Source organism: Chanodichthys erythropterus, chromosome 2 (genome assembly GCF_024489055.1).
Source record: "Chanodichthys erythropterus isolate Z2021 chromosome 2, ASM2448905v1, whole genome shotgun sequence".
Taxonomy (NCBI): Eukaryota; Metazoa; Chordata; class Actinopteri; order Cypriniformes; family Xenocyprididae; genus Chanodichthys; species Chanodichthys erythropterus.
Genome location: NC_090222.1, coordinates 23,204,720 through 23,232,369, shown reverse-complemented (window position 1 = coordinate 23,232,369; position 27,650 = coordinate 23,204,720). Strand labels below are relative to the sequence as shown.

The window sequence follows — 27,650 nt, the reverse complement described above, 5'->3', positions numbered from 1 at the left end:
GTTATTAGTTAGTAGTTATACTGCGATGGTCTGTGCATTAGCATGATGTTTTGCTGTCATTACTTGGAGTTTTGTGACGCTTGATTATTTTGCACCGCCTTCTCTCTGTGACGTCACTCTTTCTGTCTTTAACGTGAGAATATAAAATGATTAAAGACTCATTTCCAATTGATCCCAATGATTGATTCATCATCACACACTTAAAAAGCTGCAGATCACATGCAAGTGGTTTCTAATTAATCTGTTGACTAAATCATCTTGGCAATGACGCCATAGTTACCAAATAAATAGAAGTTAGGACCATATGATCTCCAAAGTGATTTGGATGATACATTCCCTGCAACAGCTAGTCTATGCAGAAAGATCAGCCATTAAGATACACCCTGCAATTATGCATGTCTGGATAAGCATGAATATACTGTAACATTACAGTTGATCTATTTCTCAATTCAAATTACACTCATTTAATGGAGGTACTGAGAAGATGGAGATCTTTAGGTGTTGGGGTTTGGCTATTGCTTCTGCTTTGGATTGTTTGTTATGTAACATGAAGCCCTTTCGCAGCATCATAATCTAGGTTTTGCTTCATTTTTTGTGCTGTTTTCTTCAGGCTTATAATTGAGCATTGGTTCGGGGAAAAAACCTCAGATCTGATTTCTTTTCTGTTTTTGCTGAATGTTCAGTTAGTATGTAACTCCCTTTCAGATATTGGATTTTAATCCATCTTTTGCATGTTTTGCACTGGTGATCCTCTGCAGTTTTATAGTTAGTGATGGATATGTTTACCAGAAGTAAATGGACTTGGTCATCCTTTTATTGCAGATGTGTCAGTACACGGATCATGCCAATGAGTGAGGTAAATATTCTTGAGAATAGGTTAAAACATACTATGACCTGATAGTCACTTGCAAAGATTTCTGACTGAACATTTTGTCCTAAAGTGAGCTTGAGTTTCTTTCCCTTTAGAACCTGAACAAGATGCATCTTTTGTGTTTAAGTCCTTTGCATTTATGACTTCAGTCACTGTTGTCTGTTACTCATTAACTTTCTTTTTTTGTCCTTCATAAGAGAGCTCTGTTTGTGTCTTTAGACTGATTAATTACCTTTCGATGTTCTTTCATTTTGTACCAAAGACGCATTGCATGCTAGTGCACACTTAGAAGCCCATTATTCAATTGTTTGAGAGAAAATACAAAGTAAATTTAAGTCGTCAGTGTTAAAGGCATGCCCTGAATGGAAGCTGAGGCGTTTTCAGTCTGACGAGGTCTGCTCTGTTGAGTTCTGCCCTGTCAGGACTTTTGAAGAGCATCTTCTAATCTCTCTTTTCTTTAGATATGCATTCAGGCACGAGTGAAGCTTGGCTCCCCCCGCCTTTCGTTTTACATCCCCAACAGTCGGCACTGTTTGGTCCTTTTTCTTTATAGTCTCTCTTTGCTAACCTGAGAATCGGTCTCTAATGTGCTTGAATCATTAAGATTCATAGCATTCAATATGTTTCCATCCAAAGTTGTGAATTTCAAGGGTTAGTTCACCCGAAAATGAAAATAATGTCATTTATTACTCACTCTAATGCCGTTCCACACCTGTAAGTCCTTGGTTCATCTTCGGAACAGAAATTAAGATATTTTTGTTGAAATCTGATGGCTCAGTGAGGCCTCCATAGCCAGCAATGACATTTCCTCTCTCAAGATCCATTAATGTAATAAAAACATATTTAAATAAGTTTATGTGAGTACAGTGGTTCAATATTCATGTGTCAAACCTGTCAAACTGCTGAAATCACGTGACTCCGTGCTCTGAACCGCTGATTCGACATGCTGATTCATTATGTTTCGAAGCTTCATGAAGCAGTGTTTTGAAATCGGCCATCAACTATGAGTCGTTATTTTTTTTTTTTTTTGATGCACCAAAAATATTCTCGTCACTTTATAATATTAATATTGAACCATTGTACTCACATGAACTGATTTAAATGTGTTTTTAGTACATTAATGGATCTTTAGAGAGGAAGTGTCATTGGTGGCTATACAGGCCTCACTGAGCCATCGGATTTCAACAAAAATATCTTCCGAAGATTAACGAAGGTCTTACAGGTGTGGAACAGCATGAGGGTGAGTAATAAATGGCATTATTTTCATTTTTGGGTGAATTAACCCTTTAACTGGAATATAGCATAAAGCATGGTTTCCATCTCATGTGTTCAAGAGAACAAAATAGTCTCTTCCTGGGAAACTGGCACAGAATATCTGAAATAAAAATGGAAGTTGCTGCATTTGGGGAAGCACTGTAGCTCTTTTTTTCCTGAATCATAAACAACGTCTCAGAGTGCACAGACGAAACGCAATAAACGCTTTCATGTTATCATGTGTCTGCTTGGCTGATGTTTGGGAATGTAGTCATGCTTTTGGGAAGGAATTAAACCAAATCAGACTTTGGCTCAGGCATTTCAGAATGAGCAAACCAACATTTGAGATGCTTTGCAACAAGTTTTTTTTTTTTTTGCATTTATTTGGTAAATGGGTTTCTGTCATAGTTTATGTGCACGTCGTCTTATCCACAAGTTTTTAGAATTTATGAGTATCTTGGCGTTTTTTTTTTTTTTTTTTTTTTTTTTTTACATTTGTTTTTATTTTATGCGTTATCCCAAAATGTGTTATTTTGTTTATAGATGGTTTCTGCAGTTCCAATGAAATCTAAAGGCAACTAATGAGAATTGAGAGTAGTAATTGACCAATGTCTAAGAAATCATGATATTTACTGACAGCAAATGAGATGTATTCACATTTGGTGAATTTGAATAATACTTATTTTGCATATTTTACTCGAGATTTGCTAAAAAAACAAAATTAGCCAAAGTTAGCAAAATGGCAAAATTTCTCAAAAGAAATGGAAATGTATACTAAAAATATTGTCCAATATATGAGCCTAATTAGTATATTTCAGAACAATGTACTATTTTCAATGTATATAAAGTGGGGTATGTTTCCAGCAATGTTTTATTACTTGTGAAAGCATTGTTGACTTTATTCATAATAATCCCAAAGCACCATGGTATTCAGGTTTCATCAGAACATTAAACACGTTTGTCAAGGTCTGAGTGCTCTCACTGTGGAGAACGTGCCAGTTTATTGTGATCAATAAATTCAGTAAGTGGATATCTATTTGAAATAGTATATTTGTCAAAACAAGTCCTTCAGCATTCTTTATAAACAAGTCTTATGTTAATAAAATATAAGAACTATTTTGCTGTGAGGCTAAACGACATTATAAGTTATTCCACCATCCAAGTTTGATCAGGCTGTTTTTTTCTCTCTCAAAAAAGTTGCATTTGGGTGCACGATCCATGACACTATATTTTTTGCTTAATGAGTATTATTTGGAGTTAGATAGTCACAAGAAAACCGCTTTAATCCATGTCAGCTCTGTGGAGGCTAAAGAAATTGTCAGATAGACAGGGGCCAGTTTCTGTTGTATAACATGTAACAACCACCAACACACATTCATATACACACACCCCTCTCTGTCACGCCCAAACCCTGAACCAAGGAGCTCTTATGTAATGAGCAGAAGATGACCACTTTTTTAGGATGACGACATTAATGACTTTGATACAGACGGAACCACGACTTTGCAAAATATATTGTGCACTAAATTAAGATAAAATGCTATGCCATTAGGCAGTTGGCACATTATTTAGTTCCTTTTTTTTTGGTGGGAAATATTTGACCTTGGATGTCATTAAATGAGTGCCGACTGCCTACTAGGGAAATGTATTTAATTGGCATGTAACAATCAAATGATCCAATTTTATGAATCCCAACCACAAGCTTTAATACTAACACTCAAACGCACATATGCACCAGTGATAACTGAAGCACATTCAGCCTGAGGAATAGTAGCGGTTCTCCACTGCATCAAATCTGGCCTAGAAAGTGTGTCTCTGGAGTAATTAATCCTCTCTGAAGATTTGAATGTTGTCAGACCCAGAAAATGGCAAGGAAATGTGAACAAAAGGGATTTTCAAGGCCACATACTCCAGATACTTTAACTGGGTAATACTGTTCCTATTTTAAATGTAGATTTTTTTTTTTTCCTTTCTTGGTAATAAGAATTCCTCATAATAAGAAGGCTTGACTCTTGATAATCCAATTTGCATGAACTCAAAATTATTGCACATCAAATAAGCTTTACAGAATGTATTCATCTGTTTTGCTTCCCACAATGCATACAAGAGTTTGCATTGAATAAAAAATCTGGTAATTCCTCTGTGTAGCTGTGTCTAATCCTTTGCCTCTACATAACAAATATGTGGTTTCCTCCAGTTTACAATTGTTAGAAAAAGGGATAGTCCATCCAAAAATGAACATTCTGTAATCATTTACTCACTTTTATTCCATTCCAAAACTATGGAGACCCTAAGGGGGCATGGTGATGGAAAATAATAAGAGATGGGAGGAAAAATTATATTTCAATACATTTGCATTCTCTCACAACAGTATTGCGTGCCCTCGAGAAACTTTTTAGGCAGAAACTTTTTTTTATTTTGCTTTCATTAGGCAGAACCAGGGCTTGACATTAACACCCAGCAACCCACCAAATGTGGGTGGATTTCAGCAGTGGCGTGTAACGCATTCACTCCTACGAGCCACTTTGGCGGGTTGAATTTTATATATAACATATACATTTTTCAGTTGTAGTCTTCTGAAATAATAAACTAAGTGCAATGTAGTTTTGTCAAAAATATAATTTTTTTTTTTCAATACCAATAACCGAAATATCTGAATTCTGAAACGCTCCCAGCACTCATTTTCCACAGAAAATTTTGTTTCATTTGCTCCGGGTGAATAGTTTTGGTTTTACAAGGCTTTATTTTCAATGTGGGATTTTGCATATTGCTCATAATTTTACTTATTCCTGCAGATTTTGAGCTTTCACCCAAAGTTTGTGCACATAAAGCCACCTCTCAGTACTAAATTGTTATTTTTCAAACAGTCAAATACACACAAAATAATATCAAAATGACGGTCTTCATGTATTCAGTGAAATGAAACGTAAACAGTGGAGAAAGAAGTCTTAAAGTGACAGCAGCCTAATATACCTACTGCCAAATTATAGAGACAATATTAAAAATATCTATATTGCAGTTTTCCCCCATGGTATCAATGTCAAATTTATGGCCATTGAAAATGCTGAGTGGCTAGTAACTTTGAAAAACTTCAGTGCTTTTGCCAGTGAAAACTAAACTATTGTTTTTCCTCCTACCTCATATTATTTTCATCACAAAAGTATTACCATGCAAAGTTCCTTGGGGGAACACAAACATTTTATGAGAAAACACAAAGCATTTTATATATATATATATATATATTAGGGCTGGATATATCGTATGCAATTGTCACGCGCATTTCGTCAGTAAAGCCGGTACCCTGACTACCGCTAAATCGGCATCACCTGCTTTCAAATGGAGCGGCATTTAATAGACAGAGCCGTAGATTACTGGTGCTTTCATGAGAGAATCAACAGTCTCTGACTGTGAGGGTTTATCAGATGATTAATTGGATGATTACCAGAAGATCAGAAAGGAAAAAGTATCAGTAAATAACAGCTTTCTTTTTTTCTTTTTTTGAATAAACATTTAAGATTTCTCCTATCTGTGTATTTATTTATTAAAAAAAAAAAAAAAAAAAAAAAAAAAAAATTTTCGCTATGAGCACTTTACTGACATAACTGTGACTTCACTCAGCACTTACATACTGTTGTTCTCATGTTGATTTAATTGATTCTACTACTCTCATTTGTAAGTCGCTTTGGATAAAAGCGTCTGCTAAATGACTAAATGTAAATGTAAATGTAAGACAGACAGCAGATGTATGATTTTGTTTTAATAGGGACACACATTGAGCTACCTCAGTATGGAGACCGCATTCATATTTGTCATTTACAGCAGGCGTTGTGTTTTCTGGTGTGGCCACTGAGTGCTAGGAATGCTAAACATTCCTCACTGAATGTGTGTCTTCTGTTCAGCTGAGGAGTGAGAGAGAGAAACGAGGGAAGTGAGAGCAGACGAGCAAGCAACGGTGTGACAAGATTCCAGAGCTCATGCCTAGTGCATACAGATGGAATCACGTCAGGTCTCCTTTCCTGTGTAGCACCCAGATGGTGTAAATCGTAGTCCTCAGACATGAAGAGCTTGCGGGACAGCGCGTTCCCATCTTCCCCTATCCCATTCTGATTGAATAAAGGCATCCATCCGCACCGGAGTATGACAGAGGACACCTTCATCAAATGCACTGCCACCATCTTCATTACACCGAATGCTGTGCTGTTTAAGGAAAATGGTTGATCTGTTAAAAAGACCATTAGACCACAGATCTGTTTTTTTTGGAAGACCACATACAAAATGTCACTACTATCTGACAGATTACACTGAAATGGGTGTCTTGAGAAATCGCAATTGTCTCTGTGGCAAAAAAGAATCACTTGTATTATCCGGATATATATCTTGCAGCTCTCTGGCAATTTCGTGAGTTTGGGGAGGGACTACTTTTTAAAAAGATTTGTTGGTAAGGCTGAAAATTGTTTAGAGTGGCTTTAAGTTGAGAAAAATGTTTGTTATGCAAAGGGGTTCTAAAGGGGTTTTTCTGGTCTTACATGTTGCTGGTATTAGCTGGCCTCCCGACCTGACTGGCTGAAAAGTCCTCAACCCCCTTTAAAACTAGCCAACAAATCAGCTAAGACCAGAAAACCAGCTTAGACTAACATGAGATTTTTTTTTTTTTTTTCAGGCCTTTTAATACTGTGGCCTACAGTATTTAATAATGAATTGAACTTACATTCTTTACATCTGTACATTCTTTACTTGATATTAATGAGCTGTTCTGAGTGCTCTAAAGCACTTGTGTATATTATTTGGTGATTCACTACACACTTCATTAGTCTCAGCTTTTAAGATGCATAAGATACAGCAGATCACGTGTTGGGTCTTTAAAGTCTTCACTGTTTTTAAGCCCCTACAAATTTATAAATGTTTTGGTTATAAATGTTAGCAAATTAGTTACATCATCAACTAAAACATTAGATTAGCGTGTCGTTTTGCTGTCTCCTGCCTAGGTTTCCATATTCTAAGACAGTATCCTATCTAAAATGGACCCTTATAAGTGACAGGCACCAACTCTCTGCGCCATACATTAGCAAAGTGAACTTGAAACTTGACCCTCAATGGATTACTATAGATTTTGACCAAAGACATGTTAGCTCACTCTGTGGCCATTTTGGTAGCTAGCGAGTGTTTTTTTTTTTTTTTTTTGGTAGCTAGTAGTTGTACAAATATCTATAGTAGATAATAAAGTAAATAAATAAAGTAGATCCTGTCTACTTGGGGAAAGACAATCTCCTATGCTGTGTCTGGTTTGATGTTAACATTTTGCTAAGCGTTACATACCTGTAATTCCTTAAAATGTTTTCTAGGTAGTCGGCTAACTAGATTTCGAAACAGAGCTGTTATCTTTTAAAGTTGCTATGAAACGGACAGATCTTTTCTTCTGAATTGTGACATACATCACAGATTATTGTGACAGTGACAGATTATTGAAAAAGAAAAAAATGTAAAGTGGGAACTTGGTTCTGGTATCAGTTGTTGATTGGACGGAGGTAGATCTGAATATGTGTTGCAGTGTGGGGCAGGGTTTTATGCAGACTAAATGATTGGAAAAGTCCGGCAAATATCACCAGAGGAAGAGGAATTTGTTTATTTTAATTAAGAATTACGAAGTCAAAACAAAAATACAAATGTACTGAAGAATTGTTCACAATAATATGCATTAATAAAATAAATGGGGTTCATTTTCATTTCATGCTGACTTTAAAGTCATTCCAAGGAATATTTACAGGCCACATTGTCATACCTCATATAGGTGGTGTAAAGTTCAAAGGTCAAAACACAGAAAGCCTTGGAATGCAATCAGAGACTTTCCTGTCCATCACTATTTTGCTTGTTTTACTTTCCTTGTGTGGGAATTTAACGTTTTGACGTCTTGATGTGTCCTAATTTTAGTCCATAACAGCTGTACCCTGCTTTAAGCTCTGTGGTATGTTGTCAAAGGCTGGATTTACAGTCTGTTTCTTCTGGAGGTGGGAAGATCATATCAGGGAGAAGTTGGAATGCAGTGACAATCAGCTGATCTGTGCTGTAATGTCGGTCTGACGCAACTAAATTTCAGTGATCTGAGTTTCAATTATGTTTTTTGTTTTGTTTTCTCACATGCAGGTTTTCTATTGAAATTTCTTTAGGGATGCACAAATATTATAGTTCTGGCCGATACTGATAAGCCTATAATAATTTTCATGTTATGGCCAATATAATTTTTTATTTTTTTATTTTTATTTTTATTTTATTTTTATAAATTGTTAAAAAATAAAACAAATTGTTTTAAATGCTACAAGTGAATGTAGATATCACAATATTATAATGTGCAGTATGAAAAATAGATATTCATTTTGAAATTTACTTAACATTTCGCCTATATTTAACATTATTAAATCAGTAGAAATTGAGACTTAAAAACCTTTAAGATGGCTGCAAAGGTGATTTTACATTAATAAAAATTGGGGTAATGAGAATAACTATCCAGTATCGGCTGAGATATATATCTATTGACCAACAGCAATAAATATATTTAATATGTAACAAATAACCGAACATTACTAATATATTGTGCCTCTCATCAACCTCGATATGTTTTAAAGTTGATGTGATTCAGATCTACAGAAAAAAAGATGCATTCACCCTTAAATCTCAATGTGTTTGAATTATTAGAAAACACTGATGGAGCTTGTGGTGTGACCCTGACTTGACCTCAGTTTTTTGATAGTCGATAGATGTTATATTTTTATTTGATCACCAAACCAGCAGCACAGTGCAGTATTTTTAATAATTGGACACAGATGCAAACAGTTTAGAAAATTAGCAATTGATTCAAATCATATGACCAATTTGTTCTGCCAAACCATGTTAAGGTTGAATACTGATTCAATGAAATATATAAATGTTTATATAAGGCCTTGTGTTTTTAATTTAGTTTAGCTCTCAGTTGCAGATCATGTTCTTGGCTCTGGTTTCCTCCTGCTCATATTGTGAGTTCACAGTACATGAAAGTACTTTAGCACTGAGGTTGGTCTGCATGTGGATCCCATAATTAGGCTTCTGCTGGCCGTCAGATTGTTGGGTGGAGCTGGAAACCCAAACACTGAATTTAGCAGAATCTTCAGACTGTTTTGAATTGATGTTTAGGTCTTTGCTGGTTTAAAATTAAACATTTGAAGGTTTCTGATAGATGTTTTTCCACCAAAATCATGCTGGTTCTCATGCCAGAGCTCAACTGAAGGATCTGAAAACTGCTCTCAGGTTGTAGTTTTGAAAGAAATTAATATTTTTATGCAGCAAGGATGCATTAAATTGATCAAAAGTAGCTAAAAATGTTCATGTCAATGATGTCCTTTTGTACCTCTTATTTCCACAAAAATACTGTTTTCAACATTGATAATAAGAAATTCTTCTTTAACACCAAATCAGCATATTAGATTGATAGATTACTGAAGGATCATGTGACACTGAAGACTGGAGTAATGATGCTGAAAATTAAGCTTTACCAATCCAAACAATAGAGATGTCAGCAATAATATATGAGATGTATGCTAATTTTGTGTTGAAATTGGTTAATCTCATATGACAAAAGTCTTTGAATATTAACACACTGCACTAGTCGGTAAGGATGACAGAGCAGGAAGTTATGAATGGAATGGCATCCATCATTGCATGTCGGCTATGGCCTGCCACATATGTCCTTCTCACTTCCTCTGAGGATCATCTTCTGGAGGAAAACATGCTGAGGCATTGTGGTTACAGCCCCAAGAGAACCTCTGCTGGGTTCAAACCACACGCTGCCATCTTAGCTCATTGTGTTTGTGGTTTTGTAGAGGATACTGTTATTTAGCAATGAATGTGGTCTCAGAATGGTAAATATCATTGTCATTGCACAACAGAGTTCAATTCTTTGGTTGCTGAGCAATATTGAAACTTGTTGCACTAATATAGAAAATGTATTTAAAAGTTTTAAACTTATTTTAAATAAAACAAATATAATATATTATATATATTAGGGCTGTCAATAGATAAAACATTTTTTTAATCGCAATTAATCGCGCACCCTTAATCTCACACTTATCGTGAAATTAATCATACACCATTTATCTTGTTTAACACGTCCATTTTGCCATCATTGCCTATATCCAGCAAAGTAAGAGAGCTGAGAAACATAGTTTTCATATCATTTGGCCTTACGGTGGTGGGATGTTTCGACGTTCCGTTCAGACAGGAACAGCGAGATGTGGGAGGGCTCGCGCTCTTCAGATACAATGACAGATAATATGACAGAGAGTTCGTGTTTTAAAGCGAAACAGACACTGGAATGAAGAATTCTCTCTACCATCTCTGATGTAATCAGCAAGGACTTTAAGATCATCTTTTTTGCATTAAATGCGTTAAATTATTTTAACGTGTTAAGGATTTTGAATTTATTGCATGGATTAACGCGTTAACATTGACAGCCCTGATGTATGTATATATACATACATATATAAATATATATATGTTATAATATATATATATATAATATATATGTGTATGTATATATGTATGTATATATGTGTGTGTATATATAGTGTATATATAGTGTGTGTGTATATATATGTATGTATATATGTAAACATACATGCATGCATACATACATGCATGCATACATACATGCATGCATACATACATGCATACATACATACATACATACATACATACATACATACATACATACATACATACATACATACATATATGTGTGTGTGTGTGTGTGTGTGTACAATTAAAATTTAAAAAGTATGTTATTTCCCTGTAACGTAACAGAAATTTATGAAGCTGAAAAACTTAATGTAATCCTGAGCTACTGTTACAACTCACCCACATCTTTCCTTTCCTCTCTCTGACACTCCCTCACACACAAACACGCACAGAAACAAGTTTGAGCTCCAGTGTGAGCCTTTCAAATCCTAAGTGCATTTGTCAGGCATGCAGTGACCCAGTCGTTCACTTGTGCAGTGCTCTGAGTTTCGCCTCCAAGCTTAAGTCTGCGGAGCTTAAGTAAATTTATTTTGACGCATCACATTTTATCATATCCAGACAGTCAGAACTTTGGAGCAGCATTACAGTTCAGTATCTCTCTCTTGGGTTCTGTCCCAGCAGCTGGTGTTTACTCTGGGCTTCCAGTGAGTCTGCTCCTCTCCCTCACACTCCCCCCCAGAAGAGGCGCCCTGCCTGCTTACATCATCCATCCGGGGTGAGGGGCGAGGGGCCGGGGGGTTGAGGATGAGGTAATTCATTAGGCCTCAAATGAGATGCAGATCCATTCTCAGTCGGCCTCCCGGTTCTTCTGTTCTCCCCCCAACCCCCCACTCACCTCTTCCGATCTTTGATTTAACGGTCGCTGCTTGCTTCCACTTCCGGCTCCCTGTTTGTCTCATTTCCATATTTGAAAAAGAGCATTGCTCAAGATCTCTACCCTTCAAGATCCATGCACGCTTTTGGCGAGACTGCTCTGCACTCTTCATTTAACCAGTTTTCTTTGGTTTTAGAAACACACAATGACATTGATTGTCCTTGAAAAAGAGCAACAGATATGCTTTAAGGAATTTTTTTAAAAACTTTTTACAGAAACGCCGTTTTATAGTCCTCATCCTTTATAAACAGGATAGTCATAGAACATAGCTCATTCACAGCTTTTTATCTGTCATTTGTTTTTATGCATGTTTTTGGTTTATAAGTATTTTCATGTCAGTATGATGCTGAAAAATGGCAGTTGTCTTATTGTTTGCCTGTAGTAGTTCTTTTTTTCATGAAAATGATACTATAGCTAGGGGTGCACCGATAGTAAAATTCTGGCACAAGATGTGTCTCCTTTTGGCCCCTCTCAAATCAGTCCCTCAGCACACACTTTTGTCAGACAATATTAACTTTAACTGGATGCATTGCTACCACATATAGCAACTGGAGTCATTAAATTAGTAATTTGGAGTTATTTACTGGTTAAGAAATCTCCTTCTTCCTTTCTGTGTCAGTTGCTTGTTTGATTGACAGCATTTTGTATTTCTATAGTATCAGTCTATTTGCAGACATGATAAAGAGTACCAAGCAAATGCATAATGCATCAGAAATCAGCAGTCACATCACATTACAGATTTTCCCCATGTAGCTGTACTTTGTCATGAAATCTCCTAGTTTAAATCGCAACCTTTTATGCATGCAACCCAGATCATTTCTTATGCTTAATGTGTTTTTTATCATTTCATGTCTGGTGGTAATGGTATTTTTAGCTCAACATGAATAATGCAGTGCATGGCAGCGTTTACTCGGTTTGTCCCTGGACAGTGTGCAGTGCCAGTGCTGAGAGGAAAAGGGGATGCAAGGGTAGATCAAAAAGAGTCATATCTCGGCTCAAGCACACCTGAGGGTAAAAGCAGAAATTGAGCTGCAGTTGCCAGCTTAAATCTCCAAATATTAGTCTCTGTAAACTCTCAACCCCCTGTTCATTTATTGCCATACTGTCCAATCTTGTTCTCCCAGGGATAAAACAAGCCACCACTGGTGTTTCCTTTTTTTTTTTTTTGGTTAGAATAACTCTTCCGCCTCACGGCAGCTGAATAGAGATGTTGAGGTGGAGACGACACAGGCTTCCCTCTGAGTAAAAGCAGGATGTTTTCATATTTGCTTGACCAAAAAGATTGTTACTCTATGTTGTAGTATAGGGCTAGATAGGGCTTGGCGATATATCGCATGCGATTGTCACGCGCATTTTGTCAGTAAAGCCGGTTCCCTGATTGCCGCTAAATCGCCATCACCTGCTTTCAAATGGAGCGGCATTTAATAGACAGAGCCGTAGATCACTGACAAACTACGCAATATCGCGTTCATTATCGAAGGTGATACATCTGCGATATGAACGTGATATTGCGTGGCTTATCAGTGATCTACAGCTCTGTCTATTAAATGCCGCTCCATTTGAAAGCAGGTGATGGCGATTAAGCGGCAATCAGGGAACCGGCTTTACTGACAAAATGCGCGTGACAATCGCATACGATATATCGCCCAGCCCTAGGGCTAGATGATATGTTGAACATCTAGGGCTGCCCCTGACTAAAGATTTTTCTAGTCGACTAGTAGTCATTCATTTAAGCCAATAGTCGACTAATTGCATGTTTATATTAATTTAACTACTTAAATATGTACAACGTTTTGTTGTTATTTTGAGTTTACACAAATAAAAGTACAGTTTTGAATGATATATTACTTATCTTCTTGACCATAATAATGGAGTATTTTAAGTTGTTTCCACTGTTGTCAGGAAAAAATGCAAGTGATCACGCCGGTGCCTCCATGTCTTGCAGTAAGTGTGCTATACTTCAGCTTCCACGTCCGCATGAACACTTAGATATGTGCCTAATGATAGCACACATTTATCTAGATTAACATTAGAATGAGCGGCCAAGTGAAGTTGCTACTACTTTACTTATATTTGAGGTCAATGGATAATAGGTGAACGTTTGGACTTCCTGCCCGACATACTGGAATTACTACAAGGACTAACTAATTAATTTTTGGTTGACTAAGTCTCTTCTCATCGACCAATGTTTAGTCGACTACTAGGGGTAGCCCTATGAATATATCCATTATATATTTGTTTTGTATGCATTTTGTTGGCTAAGTGAATTTACACAACAACATATAACATTAGGTGACCCCTTTATGAGGTGATAAAACCAATTATTTTAATAATGTCTCTGATTATAATCTTAGAGTTTATTACCAAAGTTAGAGTTGGTAAGTTTGAATTATTTCAGTGAATTAAACTGTTTCATTAAGTTGATTCAGAACTTTGATTTAGTGATTTCATTTGTTTGTTTACTTTTTTGAAAATTTATATGGGTCATTCTTCATTTATGTCAAGAAAATGTGAATAAAATGTTCATTTAAATGTTTAAGTAGCAAACAACAGTATTTATGTAAGTATATATTTGCTATGTTTTGTTATGTTGGTGCATAAACAAAAATGATTGAAATTCATTCTTGTGGTTGTTTAGGCTTGTTTGCCTTAGAAATTTCTATATTTTACTTTTTTAGTTTTTCCAAACATTTTGAATCTAATTGGCACCAAAAATTATTCAAATAAAAAAATATGTACTGAATATCATCAAAAAAAGCTGAAAAATATTGAGTTTAAGTGTATTGCCCAACCTTTCTCTGATATCTGTTTGGATATGTGTGTGTGCATGTGTGTTTATACATAGATGCTTTACTGAGTCTTTAATATTGGCCAACTTCACTTTGGACTCTAACCCAGGTCATGCTCTTATCAGTGAAAAACAGGTGATCTGCTGAACCTCCTCCCTTTGTGCTTACTGTCTCGACTCTCGACATGACATCATGGCTTTAAGGCCTCAGCCTTTCTTTGCTCATTTTCTTGGATGAAAATATTTAATTTAGACTTTTAGGCAGTTTAAGTATCCAGGTAAGCAACAAGCTTATCAATAGCAGTGGGAACTCCTCACAATTCACTTCAATTAGATTTTGATTTAGGAAGGTATGATCTATTGCGGTTTAAGGCAGCTCGTTGCCAAATTAATGATCATTCAAGAAAGAATCATGATGCATTTTTGAACCATTTCTGTATTATTCCATGACATTGACTCCACGGAATGATAATGAAACTCTTAGATTGTGGCATTTGCATGGTCATCTAATATCTATGAGTTGGCAGTTGTTGTAATGTTTTCCATTTGCAGGAAGTAAATTATATGGTTGAGCCTGGAGTGATCATCAGTAAGAGAGACTGTGTTTTCTCTATTCACTAAATCGATGTTCTTGAGAGAAGTGGAAGGAAGCAAGATCACCATTATTTTCTTGTGCCTACAAAGCAATCCTTCAAACTACCAATAATCAATTCACTGGAGTGCAGTTAAGGTTCATATCGAGCCATCTGGGGTGTGACTTACTCATTTAGTCTTTGCTGTACCTAAATATTTTTTATGGATCTTGCATGCAAATCAAACAAATCGATTTGGATTTAATCTCTGAGGAATGTAACTGTGAATGACTCTTTTGTGTAATCACACATCGAGTAGACAAATACACTTGAGTGTTTACTGTAGTTTTGGAATGAAGTTAGGCTGGTCTTCATCTCTCAGTTGAAGTTTCTCACTCTTTTTGTATTCTATCTTAGATCCCCCAGCTGTTCCAGAGGCCAATCCCAGTGATCCTAGCTCCGAGGAAGCCAACACCCCTTCAAAAACAGAATCAGGCCTTGAAGCCAGCAGGCCTACAAAGATGGACACCGCAAGGAAGTCAGTTACCCCGACACGACCAGACGTCATTCCAAAGTCGCCTGCACCACCCACTCCGAGATCAAATGGCAGCCCTCAACCCAAGAAAGGTGGGTATCCTGAAGACTATCTGCTACTTATTTTAAGACAAGTTCAATATTTAGTTTTTATAACAGTTCTCTTAAAGGGTTAGTTCACTTAAAAATGAAAATAATGTCATTTATTACTCACCCTTGTTCTACACCCGTAAAACCTTTGTTCATCTTCGGAACACAAATTAAGATATTTTTGATGAAATCCAATGGCTCAGTGAGGCCTCTATTGCCAGCAATGTCACTGAACCTCTCAACATTCAGAAAGGTACTAAAGGCATATTTAAAGGGGACCTATTATGCAAAATTCACTTTTGCATGGTGTTTGGACATAAGTGTGTCTTGGTAGTATGTGTACACAACCTCCCTATAATGATAAAAATCCACCCACTTCTTTTTTTTTTTATCCCCATAAAGTGTGCAGGTTCCTGGCAATGTGACGTCACATTAGCCACAGGTCCCGCCCATGAATGTTGACAGACACTGCCGTTTTAACATAGAACCGCCCTGAGCAAGTTCACAGCGAGTTGTACACAGTCCGCCATTGCTGCACTGATGAGAATGTCTCCCAAGCGTTTTAGTTGTTCTTCAGCCGAATGGATTACTCCACATAGCTCTCTATTTACTCCCGAAATCTAAACTGCTGAAGACGAGGTGGATTCATTTTGTTTTCAAAGAAAACACTCCCTCATCTCTACTGAAATTCGTTTATGTCTGCGTGAATCATTTCACACCGGACTTTGTGAATGAATGTCAATACAAAAGGACAATACAAAACAGAGGATGTGCTAAAAATTTGTTACTCAAAGAGAGATCAGTACAAGCTGTTCATGATCCAGCTTACAGTCTCCAGAGTGATACTGGATACGGCAGTAATGAAGGTAAGAGCACTTTATTACAGTTCATCTAAGTTGATTTAAGAATATAAAGTTTACCAGTTTATTAAGCACCACCCAAAAAGGTCTTTATATATTTGTTTACTGTTAGTTGTAACGAGTGTTTCTGTGTAATTCACTATGTATGTTGATAATAATGCAAGGGAGAGAGAGAGTTTATGGATAATATTTTAATGCACACTTGCACTGTGTTTTATTAAGCTGTTACAGTGATTTTCTAGAGTGAAAACAGACGCTTCATATTTTGTGTACAATAAACGTTTTAAGTACAATAAATGTTATAAAACTCATCGGTTAACAGGCTTGAATTAATATAGTGGATAAAAACAAGAAGACAATGTAAGTTATAACCGTAATTAAACAAAATTATACCTGTTCTGTCTCCATGCAGAATATATTCACAGTTTCTGACATTATAGTGCGTCCTGACTGACTCCTGACACTGAAGAATGAGCTCTTGAAGCTCTGCCCTCTTAGTCCGAGTGCAGCAGCTCATTTGCATTTAAAGGGCAAAGACAGTAAAGGAGCGTTTTTGCTCACCCCCCAAAAGTGGCAACTTTAACATGCTATAAAAAAATTATCTGTGGGGTATTTTGAGCTAAAAGTTCACATACACACGCTCTGGACATCAAAGTCTTATTTTAAATTTTGTAAAAGGTGGCATAATAGGTCCCCTATAAAACAGTTCATGTGAGTATGGTGGTTCTACCTTATTATAAAGCAACGAGAATACTCTTTGTGCACCAAAAAAAACTCCCAAATAATGACTTTTCAACAACATCTAGTGATGGGTGATTTCAAAAGACTGCTTCGAAGCTTTACGAATCTTTTGTTTCGAATCAGTGGTTCGGAGCACCAAAGTCACGTGATTTCAGTAAACGAGGCTTTGTTTACACGAACTGAACCACTGATTCAAAACAAAAGACTCATAAAGCTTCTAAGCCGTGTTTTGAAATCGGCCTAGATCTTGAGAGGTTCAGTGACATTGCTGGCAACAGAGGCCTCACTGAGCCATCGGATTTCTATATTTTAAAAATATCGTAATTTGTGTTCCGAAGATGAACCAAGGACATGAGGATGAGTAATAAATGACATAATTTTCATTTTTGGGGGAACTAACCCTTTAATTACCTTTTACCCCAAAATATTAGAATGTAATTCAAAGCATTATCAGTGCCAGGTCATTGGGTTTCTAGTTGGTTGATTTATAAGGTTGATCATTGTCATTTAGTTGATTTTATAAGGTTGATCAGCAGCGCTACCAACTAATAGTGCCCAGATCAGCCATTTTGGTCAAGCCGTTTTGCGTTGGTTACCATCTTGAGATGCTTAAGGTGTTCTAACACAAAACCTGTTGACTTGCTTGAACTCCATAATCGGGTATGTCCATTTTTCCAACATGGCATTGATGTTAATAAACCTTATAAGTACAACTCCATTCAAAGCAGTTTTCCTTCCATGTGTGAAGCATCCGGGAAGTCTCTTGAGAAAGGAGCCAATCATTGAGGGTTTACCTCTGCCCAAAGTCTTGAAAGCTAACAGAGGCATTTGTTTAATGTCTCACAAAGAATTTCCACAGTCAGGCCTTTGTAAATGCTCTCAGACTTCAGTTTTTTTTTGGCTTTATTACATTAATGTAGACTCAGATCCGTTTAGTGAGGTAAATGTTGATGCTAATGCTGATTTGTGGAGGCTGGCGACAGGCAGTTCCTAATCGCCTCTGGTCATCAGCTGAGGTGAAGCAATGAAACCTGACTGAGCATCACATTTCACAGAGCTCTGCCAACCAGAGGGATTTAACCCTCCTCCTTGGTTCTGTCACGTTCATAGTATAATGACTTTACTTGTACAAGCACATGTAGATACATGTTAATGGGAGAGTTGTTTGGGTTTGAGAAAGTAAGTAGCTTTTTTTTTGCCTACTTCATTGTTGCCTCTTTATATAACTGAGGATGTGGTTGTAGAGCACTTGGTGGGTCATTTTGTGGGAAAAGCTGTGTTTTTATTAGCTATTTATACATTTTTACTGTGTTTGATAGTGTAAATGCAATTGTAATTTACTGTTATTTTGTCCGATTCACAATAGATCATTGTTTTGATATGGTTCTTTTTAATGATCCGTTCGTTCTGATTTTAACAGCATTTGTAAGTCATTCAAGTGCAAACGTTTGGGAAGAAAACTGTGGTGAGGTGTTGGAATCACTTTAACGATGCTAAAGTAATCAAAAGTAACCATAAACTAATAAACTGCAGAGTTTAACTAAACCTTTATTTTAAGGCAATAGTGTATTTTATACATGTCGGGACTTCTGGGAACACTTTTGTCTCAAGCAAATCAAAATGAATGACTTAAATCAAAGTAAATGTTTTTTTTTAATTTGTTTTTAATCTGGTTTTAGTTTTTGAATCATTTAAATTGATTAATTTACAATTTATTATTATTTGTTGTATATTTTTCTATAAACAAATACATTTATGTTAAATGTTATTTAAATTAAATTCATACTAATCTAAATGTATTAAAATGCAGTATTAAAAGTATAAAATACTGGTTGCATTTATTAGGTTTATTTCATTTATTATTAATAGAGTTTTGCGGTAATAATGATTTAGTCAATTGATAGTCAATTTTAGCTTTTAATTTTAACTCAGATTTTTACCTATGATTGACTGATAATTTCTTGATAATTTCAAGTTTTATGTCATCATTTAGCCTGAGACGGTTTTATGTTATTAGACTTTTTCATACTACCGGTTGTGCACAGTTCAGCTGATCTCACCATAAAAAATATTGCTGCTGTCAAGCAGAGGTTGAACTGAACATCTTGTAAAACCGAACACTCTGTTCCAAAGAATATGGTCCTCCATTGATCCTCTTCCACTGCTGCCTCACTCATAATACATATATTATGTGAAAGAACATAAGGAGACCTGAAGGTAGGGAAGAGCTGAAGTTCAGACATTGACTCATAAGATATGCTCTATGCTGAATCATATCTTCTTCTTCTTTTTCTTGCCTAGACTGTTGCAGTTCATCTTTATTCTGGTTGTCTGGAAAATGCAACTTAAATTCACATAGTAAAAGATTGGGGAATATGTCAATTATAGCTGGCACTGACAGCATACAAAATAACTCAATTTAATAAAGCATTTCCTACGGTACATAAAATAGGAAGAATTATGCTTTTCTCCCTCCCATTTATGATTAATATTAAATTTATAGTTTTGAAGGCTTACAAAGACTTCTCACACTCCTAGTAAATTAGAATCATAACTACACCTTGGGATCATAATGTTCAGTATTAATAAGTCATTAAGGTGATGAATCAGCAAATTGAAGTACGTCTTCTTCACCGTATCTTCATTTAACTTCTTTCCCATTTAAGATATATAAATATATATATTTTCCTTTCATTATGCTATTTCAGATGTTTTTTTTTTTTGTTTTTTTTTTATTTTCTATATAATTTTCTGTTTTTGTCATTTTATGACTGTTATAATGCACTTTTTAATATTAACATATTCTAGAACACTTGTAATGAGCTGGCCTTTCATTGTTTGCATGATATTTACATCCATATCTATTTCTTACCCTTGGGTGTGATGCTGTTAGTGCCAGGAACCATAACCATTAGACTTCACCACCGTTCGAAGGAAGCAGATGTTGTTGTAGTTTTCATTCAGTGGTTTTATTGAGAGAACGAAAAGCCTTTGTAATTGTTGTTTGCACTTTGATTTTGATATAGATTTTATGTCATTTAAAATGGATCGTTTTGGTCTTGAATTGGTCAATTGTTCAATACAGCTTTGGTAAAATCATTTTGGTTCATGCAGATTGTGTTTTTAGCGCTGCAGGAGATGGTAAGGTCAGTGATTATGCACCACTCTGCTGCCTCAGACCCTCTGGAATCCCTTTCTGGGTCAGTCTTTTGCTTTTTCTGTCTCTGCCCAGTGACTCATCATTGGGAATATGGGCCATTCGTAAGGGCCCACTAGACTCTGCGCTTCAGCTTCCTGTGCTCTATAAATACTGAGTCAAAGTGGAGCACAGGTCATGAAGACGAACACTGCTGGAGTCTTATGATCATTATTAATGAGTCTGAGTCATCAGATAAAAGTTGTACTAGACTTTGTGGGTCATAAGACGTCAACACAAAGACTTGATGGGACCAATTCAGAGGTTTTAAATTGCAGAACTTTTAAAATGATGAACCCTGAGTGAAGTAGTTTGAATGAGTAATTAGTATAAAGCAGTTTCTCCACAGACCTGCACTACAAGTGCTGTGGAAGGCGTAACGATAGGAAACTGTGACTGTTTAGTAGTCGAAAGTCCTAATGTGTTGTGTAATAAATCAAGTGAACAGGGATCGGAACGTGTATATACAAAAATCATCTATCCATCTGTCTCTCTGTCTGTCTGTTGTTATGATTCTAAAATACAAACTAGAAATTTCCAGAAAATGTGAGTGGTGCTTGTTCATGCAAACTTTGTTAACACAATAACACAATGCTAGGATTTTTTTGGGTGGCTACTAGTGCATTGGAAAGTGGTTTTCTTGGGTTTTTTTTTGCTAGGTAGTTAAAGCATTTCTTTTTATTAAAGGGTTATTTCTGTCATTAAGTACTCACCCTCATGTCGTTCCAAACCCGTAAGACCTTTGTTCATCTTCGTAACACAAATTAAGATATTTATGATGAAATCCGAGGGTCTCTGAACCACATATAGGCAGCAACGTCATTGCACCTTTCAAGGCCCGGAAAGGTAGTAAAGACATCATTAAAATAGTTCGTGACTACAGTGGTTCAACCTTAAAGTTATGAAGCGACGAAAATACTTTTTTATACGTAAAAACAAAACAAAAATAATGACTTTATTCAACAATTTATTCTCTTTTTGCGTATAAAAAAGTATCCTCGGCGCTTGATTATTTTAACGATGTCTTCCTTACTACCTTTCTGGGCCCTGAAAGGTGCAATGACGTTGCTGCCTATGTGTGGTTCAGATACCCACATATTTATTCAAAAATATCTTAATTTTGTTCTGAAGATGAACAAAGGTCTTACGAGTTTGGAACAAGATGCGGGTCAGGGTGAGTACTTAATGACAGAATTTTCATTTTTGGGTCAACTAACCCTTTAATAAAAAAAAAACCTAATTAACAAAGATAGATATTTGCCAGTATGGCAGAGTCTTTTTAGCCCAGGTAAAGGTTCCCTTCAGGTGAATGTTAATTAGTGGCGTTGGGTTGATTGTATCTGTACTCTGAGTCCTCAGAGATTTCTGCTGTCAGCCGGAGCGTGTGAATGCTGCCAGTCTCTGCTGCTGCCAGCTTCCAGTGCTTTATAGTGCCGCAGATGTGAGCACGGCCTCTACCAAACAATAACCTCTCTCATTCCCGGCACCCTGCTGTCTGACTGTCTCTATCTCTCTCTATCTCTGTCCAGGAAAGCTTTAATGGGTGGAATGACAACCTCACATTTTTTCCAAGCAACAGTGTGGCAATTTCAGAATGTTTCATTAAAAATAACCATTTGATTCTACCTCTTTTCTCAGATGGAATGAAGTTGGATGAGCGACTAAAACAGGCGAAGGAGAGGAGGGAGGAGAGGGCCAAATATCTCGGTAAGATAATACAAGGCAGACGGTGAGACAGCACCCCCTGCCGTCGGTGGTCTAGATGTGTTCTCACAAAAAACACACTTCATATCAGTCATGAGTCAAACTCATGAGGCTTGTGCAACAACACAGGAAGACTGTAAAGAAATGCACATTTGCAGAAGTTCTATGGCTTTAACTTATTTAATCAGTTTGACATTTGTCACTGTGACATTTGACATGTTCACATGCTTTTGAGACTAACAAGCATGTGCATGCATTTTATATTTTTGCATATTTATAATTTTTCCCATATTTTTTCTTGTTTTCCATTCTACATTCCTTTGTTTTTTTTTCTCTAAAATTATTTTTTTTTTTTTTTTTTTTTTTTTTTTTTTTTAAACTTACTCTAATACATGTCAGAAAACACTCTTTAAATCACCTCTGGCTTGGTTATTTATACCAAGCACTTCTGACTGTTTTTTTTTTTCTAGGCTCCTAATTAGTAGTATTATAAACTTTTTTCCTAGTTTTAGAAAGTATGACTATAATTATAATAACTTCTAAATGTGTTGCTGCTTCTGTGTGTTTACTAAACCAGCACTGTGAGAGTTTCTTCTCTTCATAGAGTTATAAATATCTCACATGCTCTGTTTTGTTTGTCCCTCACTGTGCTTGTCGTGGCTGCTGAGATTGCTGTGCTGCTTTGCTTTGCATGATTGACAGAACATTTTTGTCTTCTTTTTCACCTTCCCTCCCCAGAACAGCGTAGCCAGACTCAAGGTAAGCCACTCCCCCGTCTCCGGTGGTGTTGGTGACTGATGCGCTTTTGGGTCTTCATCCCTTTCTCTCTTTTACTTCTTCTCCTGTAGAGCTGCTTTCCATTTCCGTCGTGTCTCACTCATAATCATAATTAGAGACAGGTTGTCGGGTGTCTTAATTCTGAGTGAAAACTGCCAGACAATGTTTGTCACACTCCTCTGCTGGAAAATGTTGCTTAAACCAGCTTCTAATAAGTACCTGTTTCTACATAGCTGGTCAAAACTGTAAATTTATGGTCATTAGGTGGTTCAAATTGGTTGGAAAAGGTTGGATAAGGTGAATTACTGGCTTATTAGGACCTGGTTGAGCTGGTTAACAATGTCTATGTTTTCATATTTCAGTGTTTAAAGATTTAATTTAGTTTCTTTTATAATATTTTAGAATTTCTTTCATTTTTAATATAGTTTTTTAAAATTAATTAAAAATTATAGTGCATAGCTAAAAGTAATGACGTAATGTTCACTAAGTGAGCCAATTCAGTAACTGCTCAAATGAATTCAGTGAGTTCATTCAGTCAATGATTCATCAGACTGATTCAAAAGAATATCATGTGAGTTTGTTAAAGGTGCCCTCGAATCAAAAATTGAATTTATATTGGCATAGTTAAATAACAAGAGTTCAGTACATGGAAAAGACATACATTGAGTTTCAAACCCCATTGCTTCCTCCTTATTATATAAATCTCATTTGTTTAAAAGACTTCCGGAAAACAGGCGGATCTCAACATAACACTGACTGTTACGTAACAGTCGGGATCATTAATATGTATGACCCCAATATTTGCATATATGCCAGCCCATGTTCAAGACATTAGACAAGGAAAGGCAGTATTAACGTCTGGATCTGTGCACAGACAAGGTAAGCAAGCAAGAACAACAGCGAAAAATGGCAGATGGAGCAACAATAACTGACATGATCCATGATAGCATGATATTTTTAGTGATATTTGTAAATTGTCTTTCTAAATGTTTCGTTAGCATGTTGCTAATGTACTAATGTTGCTAAATGTGGTTAAAGTTACCATCGTTTATTACTGTATTCACGGAGACAAGAGAGCCGTCACTATTTTCATTTGTAAACATGTGCAGTCTGTATAATGCATAAACACAACTTCATTCTTTATAAATCTCTCCAACAGTGTAGAATTAGCCGTTAGCCACAGAGCATAGCCTCAAACTCACACAGAATCAAACGTAACCATCAAAATAAGCATGCATACAGCATGCATGACAAACATCTTGTGAAGATCCATTTGAGGGTTATATTGGCTGTGAACTTTGTAAATGCACTGTAATATAGTCGACAGCTCGTGTGGCAGGGAGCACGCGATTTAAAGGGGCGGCGCTGACAAAATCAGTATAGTTAATGATGCCCCAAAATTGGCAGTTAAAAAAACTATGGGGTATTTTGAGCTGAAACTTCACAGACACATTCAGGAGACGCCTTAGACTTATATTATATCTTGTGAAAAAGCATTCTTGGGCACCTTTAATCTTTTTAAATGATTCATTAAAAGAGCCAGTTTATTAGAGTCATTAGTCCTTGAATTGAACCACACTGGCTGCACCGTATGTTTGATTTGGAGTATGACCTTTTTTTCCAGCAGAGTCAGCTGTCTTTCTCATTTTACCCTAACACTTTGCTTTTACAATTGACCAACTGTGAATTTCATACATGACGGGGCTTGTCGGTATCTTGATAAAAAGAAAGAAATGTGACAATGATCTAATTTACACTTTGATTTTTAGGTTATCTCAAATGCATGAATGATAATATTTTGTTTATTTGGGTTCATACCCTTTACATGTATGCTAAATAAACTTGACACAATTTTTCAGTGTATCTGTCAAGAAATTAAGGTCATATTATTGTTTGCGTATGGCAATAACCCAAATCTAAATTGGTAAATGTATACAGCATTCTTGTTGTTTAGCACTGGGATCAGTTATAGGTCATTGTTGCACCAAATTTAAACTTTGGACCGCTAAACCTCACCTCTGTTTGTTTTTCCGAAAACTTGTTTTCATTGCACGTTTTACAAGTTTCCCATAATTACAAACTGCAGGATCCATTCAGACTCCGAAATAACATCTGCTGCTGTCTTTGCATCTGCTGTGACTGAACTGTCAATAAATCATGTGAATGTAATCATCATAAACACCCATCCTGCTGCATTCCAGCCACAAGAGTGCAAAGTGTGTCATTTAAACCTAACTATTAAGGCAGTAGTCAATCAAACTCATCAATCCATCTCTTCTGCCATTGCCATGGACTTTCACATTAGTGTGTAATATTTGGACTGCACTGAGTGAGTCAAATGTTGATAGTAGGACTTGTAGTGCCGTGTTCTCTCAGACTGTGGGTCATCTTCCACCTCATCTATCTAGCAGCAGGATTATGAAAGTTTGATGAAGAGCATCACCCAGGCGCTCTCAGGGCATCACTATTTTATAACTGTGGAGCTCAGAGAAAAAGGCTCAAAACCTCCAGCCGCAGAGGAGATGAAGGCTCCCAGTGGAGTCTTTTCATGTCAAGCCTTTTTTAGCAGTGACAGTAGATATTCCACATAATGTAAATGATTTGATCAGCATTTTTTTTATGGTCTAAAAGCCTTGTGCGGTTAGTATTTACTCTGATTGACACTTTAAGCCTGGCAGTATAGATTTTGCTAACATTTATAACATGAAATGATGTTTTCTCATCTTTTTCATAAGGATGGTTTCTTATATGAGCTGCAGAATGGAGCTTGTAGCATATTAATGAACCTGTCATCATCACTTGTGTTTGGTTGAAGTGATTTCATTGTCTTTGTCATTTTATAAAGTCATAACTCAATAATTAAGAACAAGATGTTGCATTTTATAAATCATAAAAGCTTTAAAACCACCCTCTTTAATTTAAATCCCAATGGGATACTTTGGCTTTATTTCCCAAAACAATCAGATTTTGATTTATCTCTATAAAAGTATTGCATGGCTAGGGCATGAAATATGCCGTTTATAGAGACAAAAAGCTCAAAATCAAATAAACTTACTTTGAAAGCTTTTCGTAAATTATTTTCTACATGTGCTTAAAAAGAGGTTATGAAGGTGTTTATTGTAAAGGTTTACTAGTTAGACTGTTGTTGTAAAGACTTATGGCATCTTAAGAGAGGTTTAAACCAGATCAGTGGGAACAGCTTTACAAAATATGAAGTTTCAAGATATTTAGCCAGTAAGATTTTTTTAAATGAAATTAATATTTTTTTTTATTGAGCAAGGACACATTAAATTGATCAAAAGTGACAGTAAAGACTTTTACATTGTTCCAAAAAATCTATTTTAAAAGCTACTCTTCTTTTGACCAGCACCTTTTCATTTTTGGGTAAACTTTTTCACCCAAAAATAAAAATTCTTTCATTTTCTCACCCTTATGTCATTCCAAACTCAGACAATCAGTGAAATTTAATATGGTAAAGTAGGCCATAGAGTTATGCACTGTCATTAATATCCAAATACTGTACATTTGATCAAATGTCTTATGAATGAACATGCACTGGGATTTGGGAATGTGTCCAAATTTGTGAGTGATGGGGGTTTGAATTCTGTTCTTGGAGGAAGAGGTGATTGAAGGTCAAGATGCTGGGCTGGTTTTGATAACTCACTGGCTCTTCCTCTCTCTCATGTAGCTGCTAAAAAGTCTCAATGGCTGGAGAAGGAGGAGCGGGCACGGCAGGTGCGGGAACAGCAGCTGGAGGAGCGGAGGAGGAAGCTGGAGGAGCAGCGGCTGAAGGCAGAGAGACGCCGCGTAGAGCTGGAGGAGAGACAGAGACAGAAACTTGAGAAGAACAAGGTGAAGCATAGTAGTGGTGGTCAGAGTGTGCCCACATGTCAGAGTTTGTGAGGTTTCTGCCAACTTGGCATGCATTGTTTTCTCTGAGTAATGCAAGATGAGTTATTTATTAGTGAGAGTAGAGCACATTGTACCAGGGCTCTAAAATTTCTCCTTTGAAAGATCAATACGGTTTCCTCTGTTCCTCCCAGTGCCCATTATATATAAATGAACAATCTAAAGTGTTTGCTGCACTTTTGTTAGGTTTTTAAGTGATACTCATATTGGTATTGATTTGGGGGGTTTTCAGGAGCGGTATGAGGCCGCCATCCAGAGGTCTGGTAAGAAAACGTGGGCAGAGATTCGGCAGCAGAGATGGTCCTGGGCCGGAGGATTGAGCGGCAACTCCAGCCAAAGCCAGAGTGAGTTTCAGAAAAGACACATACATAAACACACAAACTGTACCTGTAGGTATAGCTTCCTGGTTCTTTTTTCACATTAACAGCATTCATCTTGTGTGTTAAGAAAGGAATAAACTGGAATGTCATTGGCTTCATTAGATGTGAGATTGGAAAATGTATATTTTCCATTTCTAGAGGAAAACTAGCAGGTGACTTTTGACTTTTTGACTTTTCACATGTGAGATGGTTTCTTATGTGTTGCATAAAAGAGCCTCACAATCTTCTGCTTAAGCCCAACTAAACACTACTAATGCGATATTAATTGAGATCAGTCGCTTCACTTCCGGGATCATAGAGACTTAATGTGCTGCTAGGAAATGCAAATGCTAATTAATTTCTGCAGATGTTTTTCCATTTCTACTGCAGTATTCTTCTTCCATTGCTTAAGTTTCAGTGAGGTTTGTGCTTCATAAGAGTCTCTAGACACACAGAATGTGCGCGTTCCAACTATATTCATCGCAACCTTGTTACCATCAATGTATATATACTACCGTTCAGTGATATTGTAAAAATAGTATGACAATTTAAAACTGTTTTGGTGCTTAATACATTT

General features: G+C 36.4%; 1 protein-coding gene across 5 annotated transcripts in view; it reads left to right on the top strand.

Moving 5' to 3' along the window:
• map7d1a (MAP7 domain containing 1a) overlaps nucleotides 1–27,650 on the top strand; it is a 47,071-nt gene that overhangs the window by 838 nt on the left and 18,583 nt on the right. For 3 of the 5 annotated variants that reach the window (XM_067405430.1, XM_067405429.1, XM_067405432.1), the window contains exons 2-6: nucleotides 15,321–15,530; nucleotides 21,963–22,031; nucleotides 22,767–22,787; nucleotides 26,494–26,657; nucleotides 26,947–27,058. In XM_067405430.1, coding sequence (XP_067261531.1) covers nucleotides 15,321–15,530; nucleotides 21,963–22,031; nucleotides 22,767–22,787; nucleotides 26,494–26,657; nucleotides 26,947–27,058 — 576 coding nt within the window. The remainder of the gene's footprint in view (nucleotides 1–15,320; nucleotides 15,531–21,962; nucleotides 22,032–22,766; nucleotides 22,788–26,493; nucleotides 26,658–26,946; nucleotides 27,059–27,650) is intronic. The other 2 variants (XM_067405431.1, XM_067405433.1) reach the window with 1 other exon arrangement.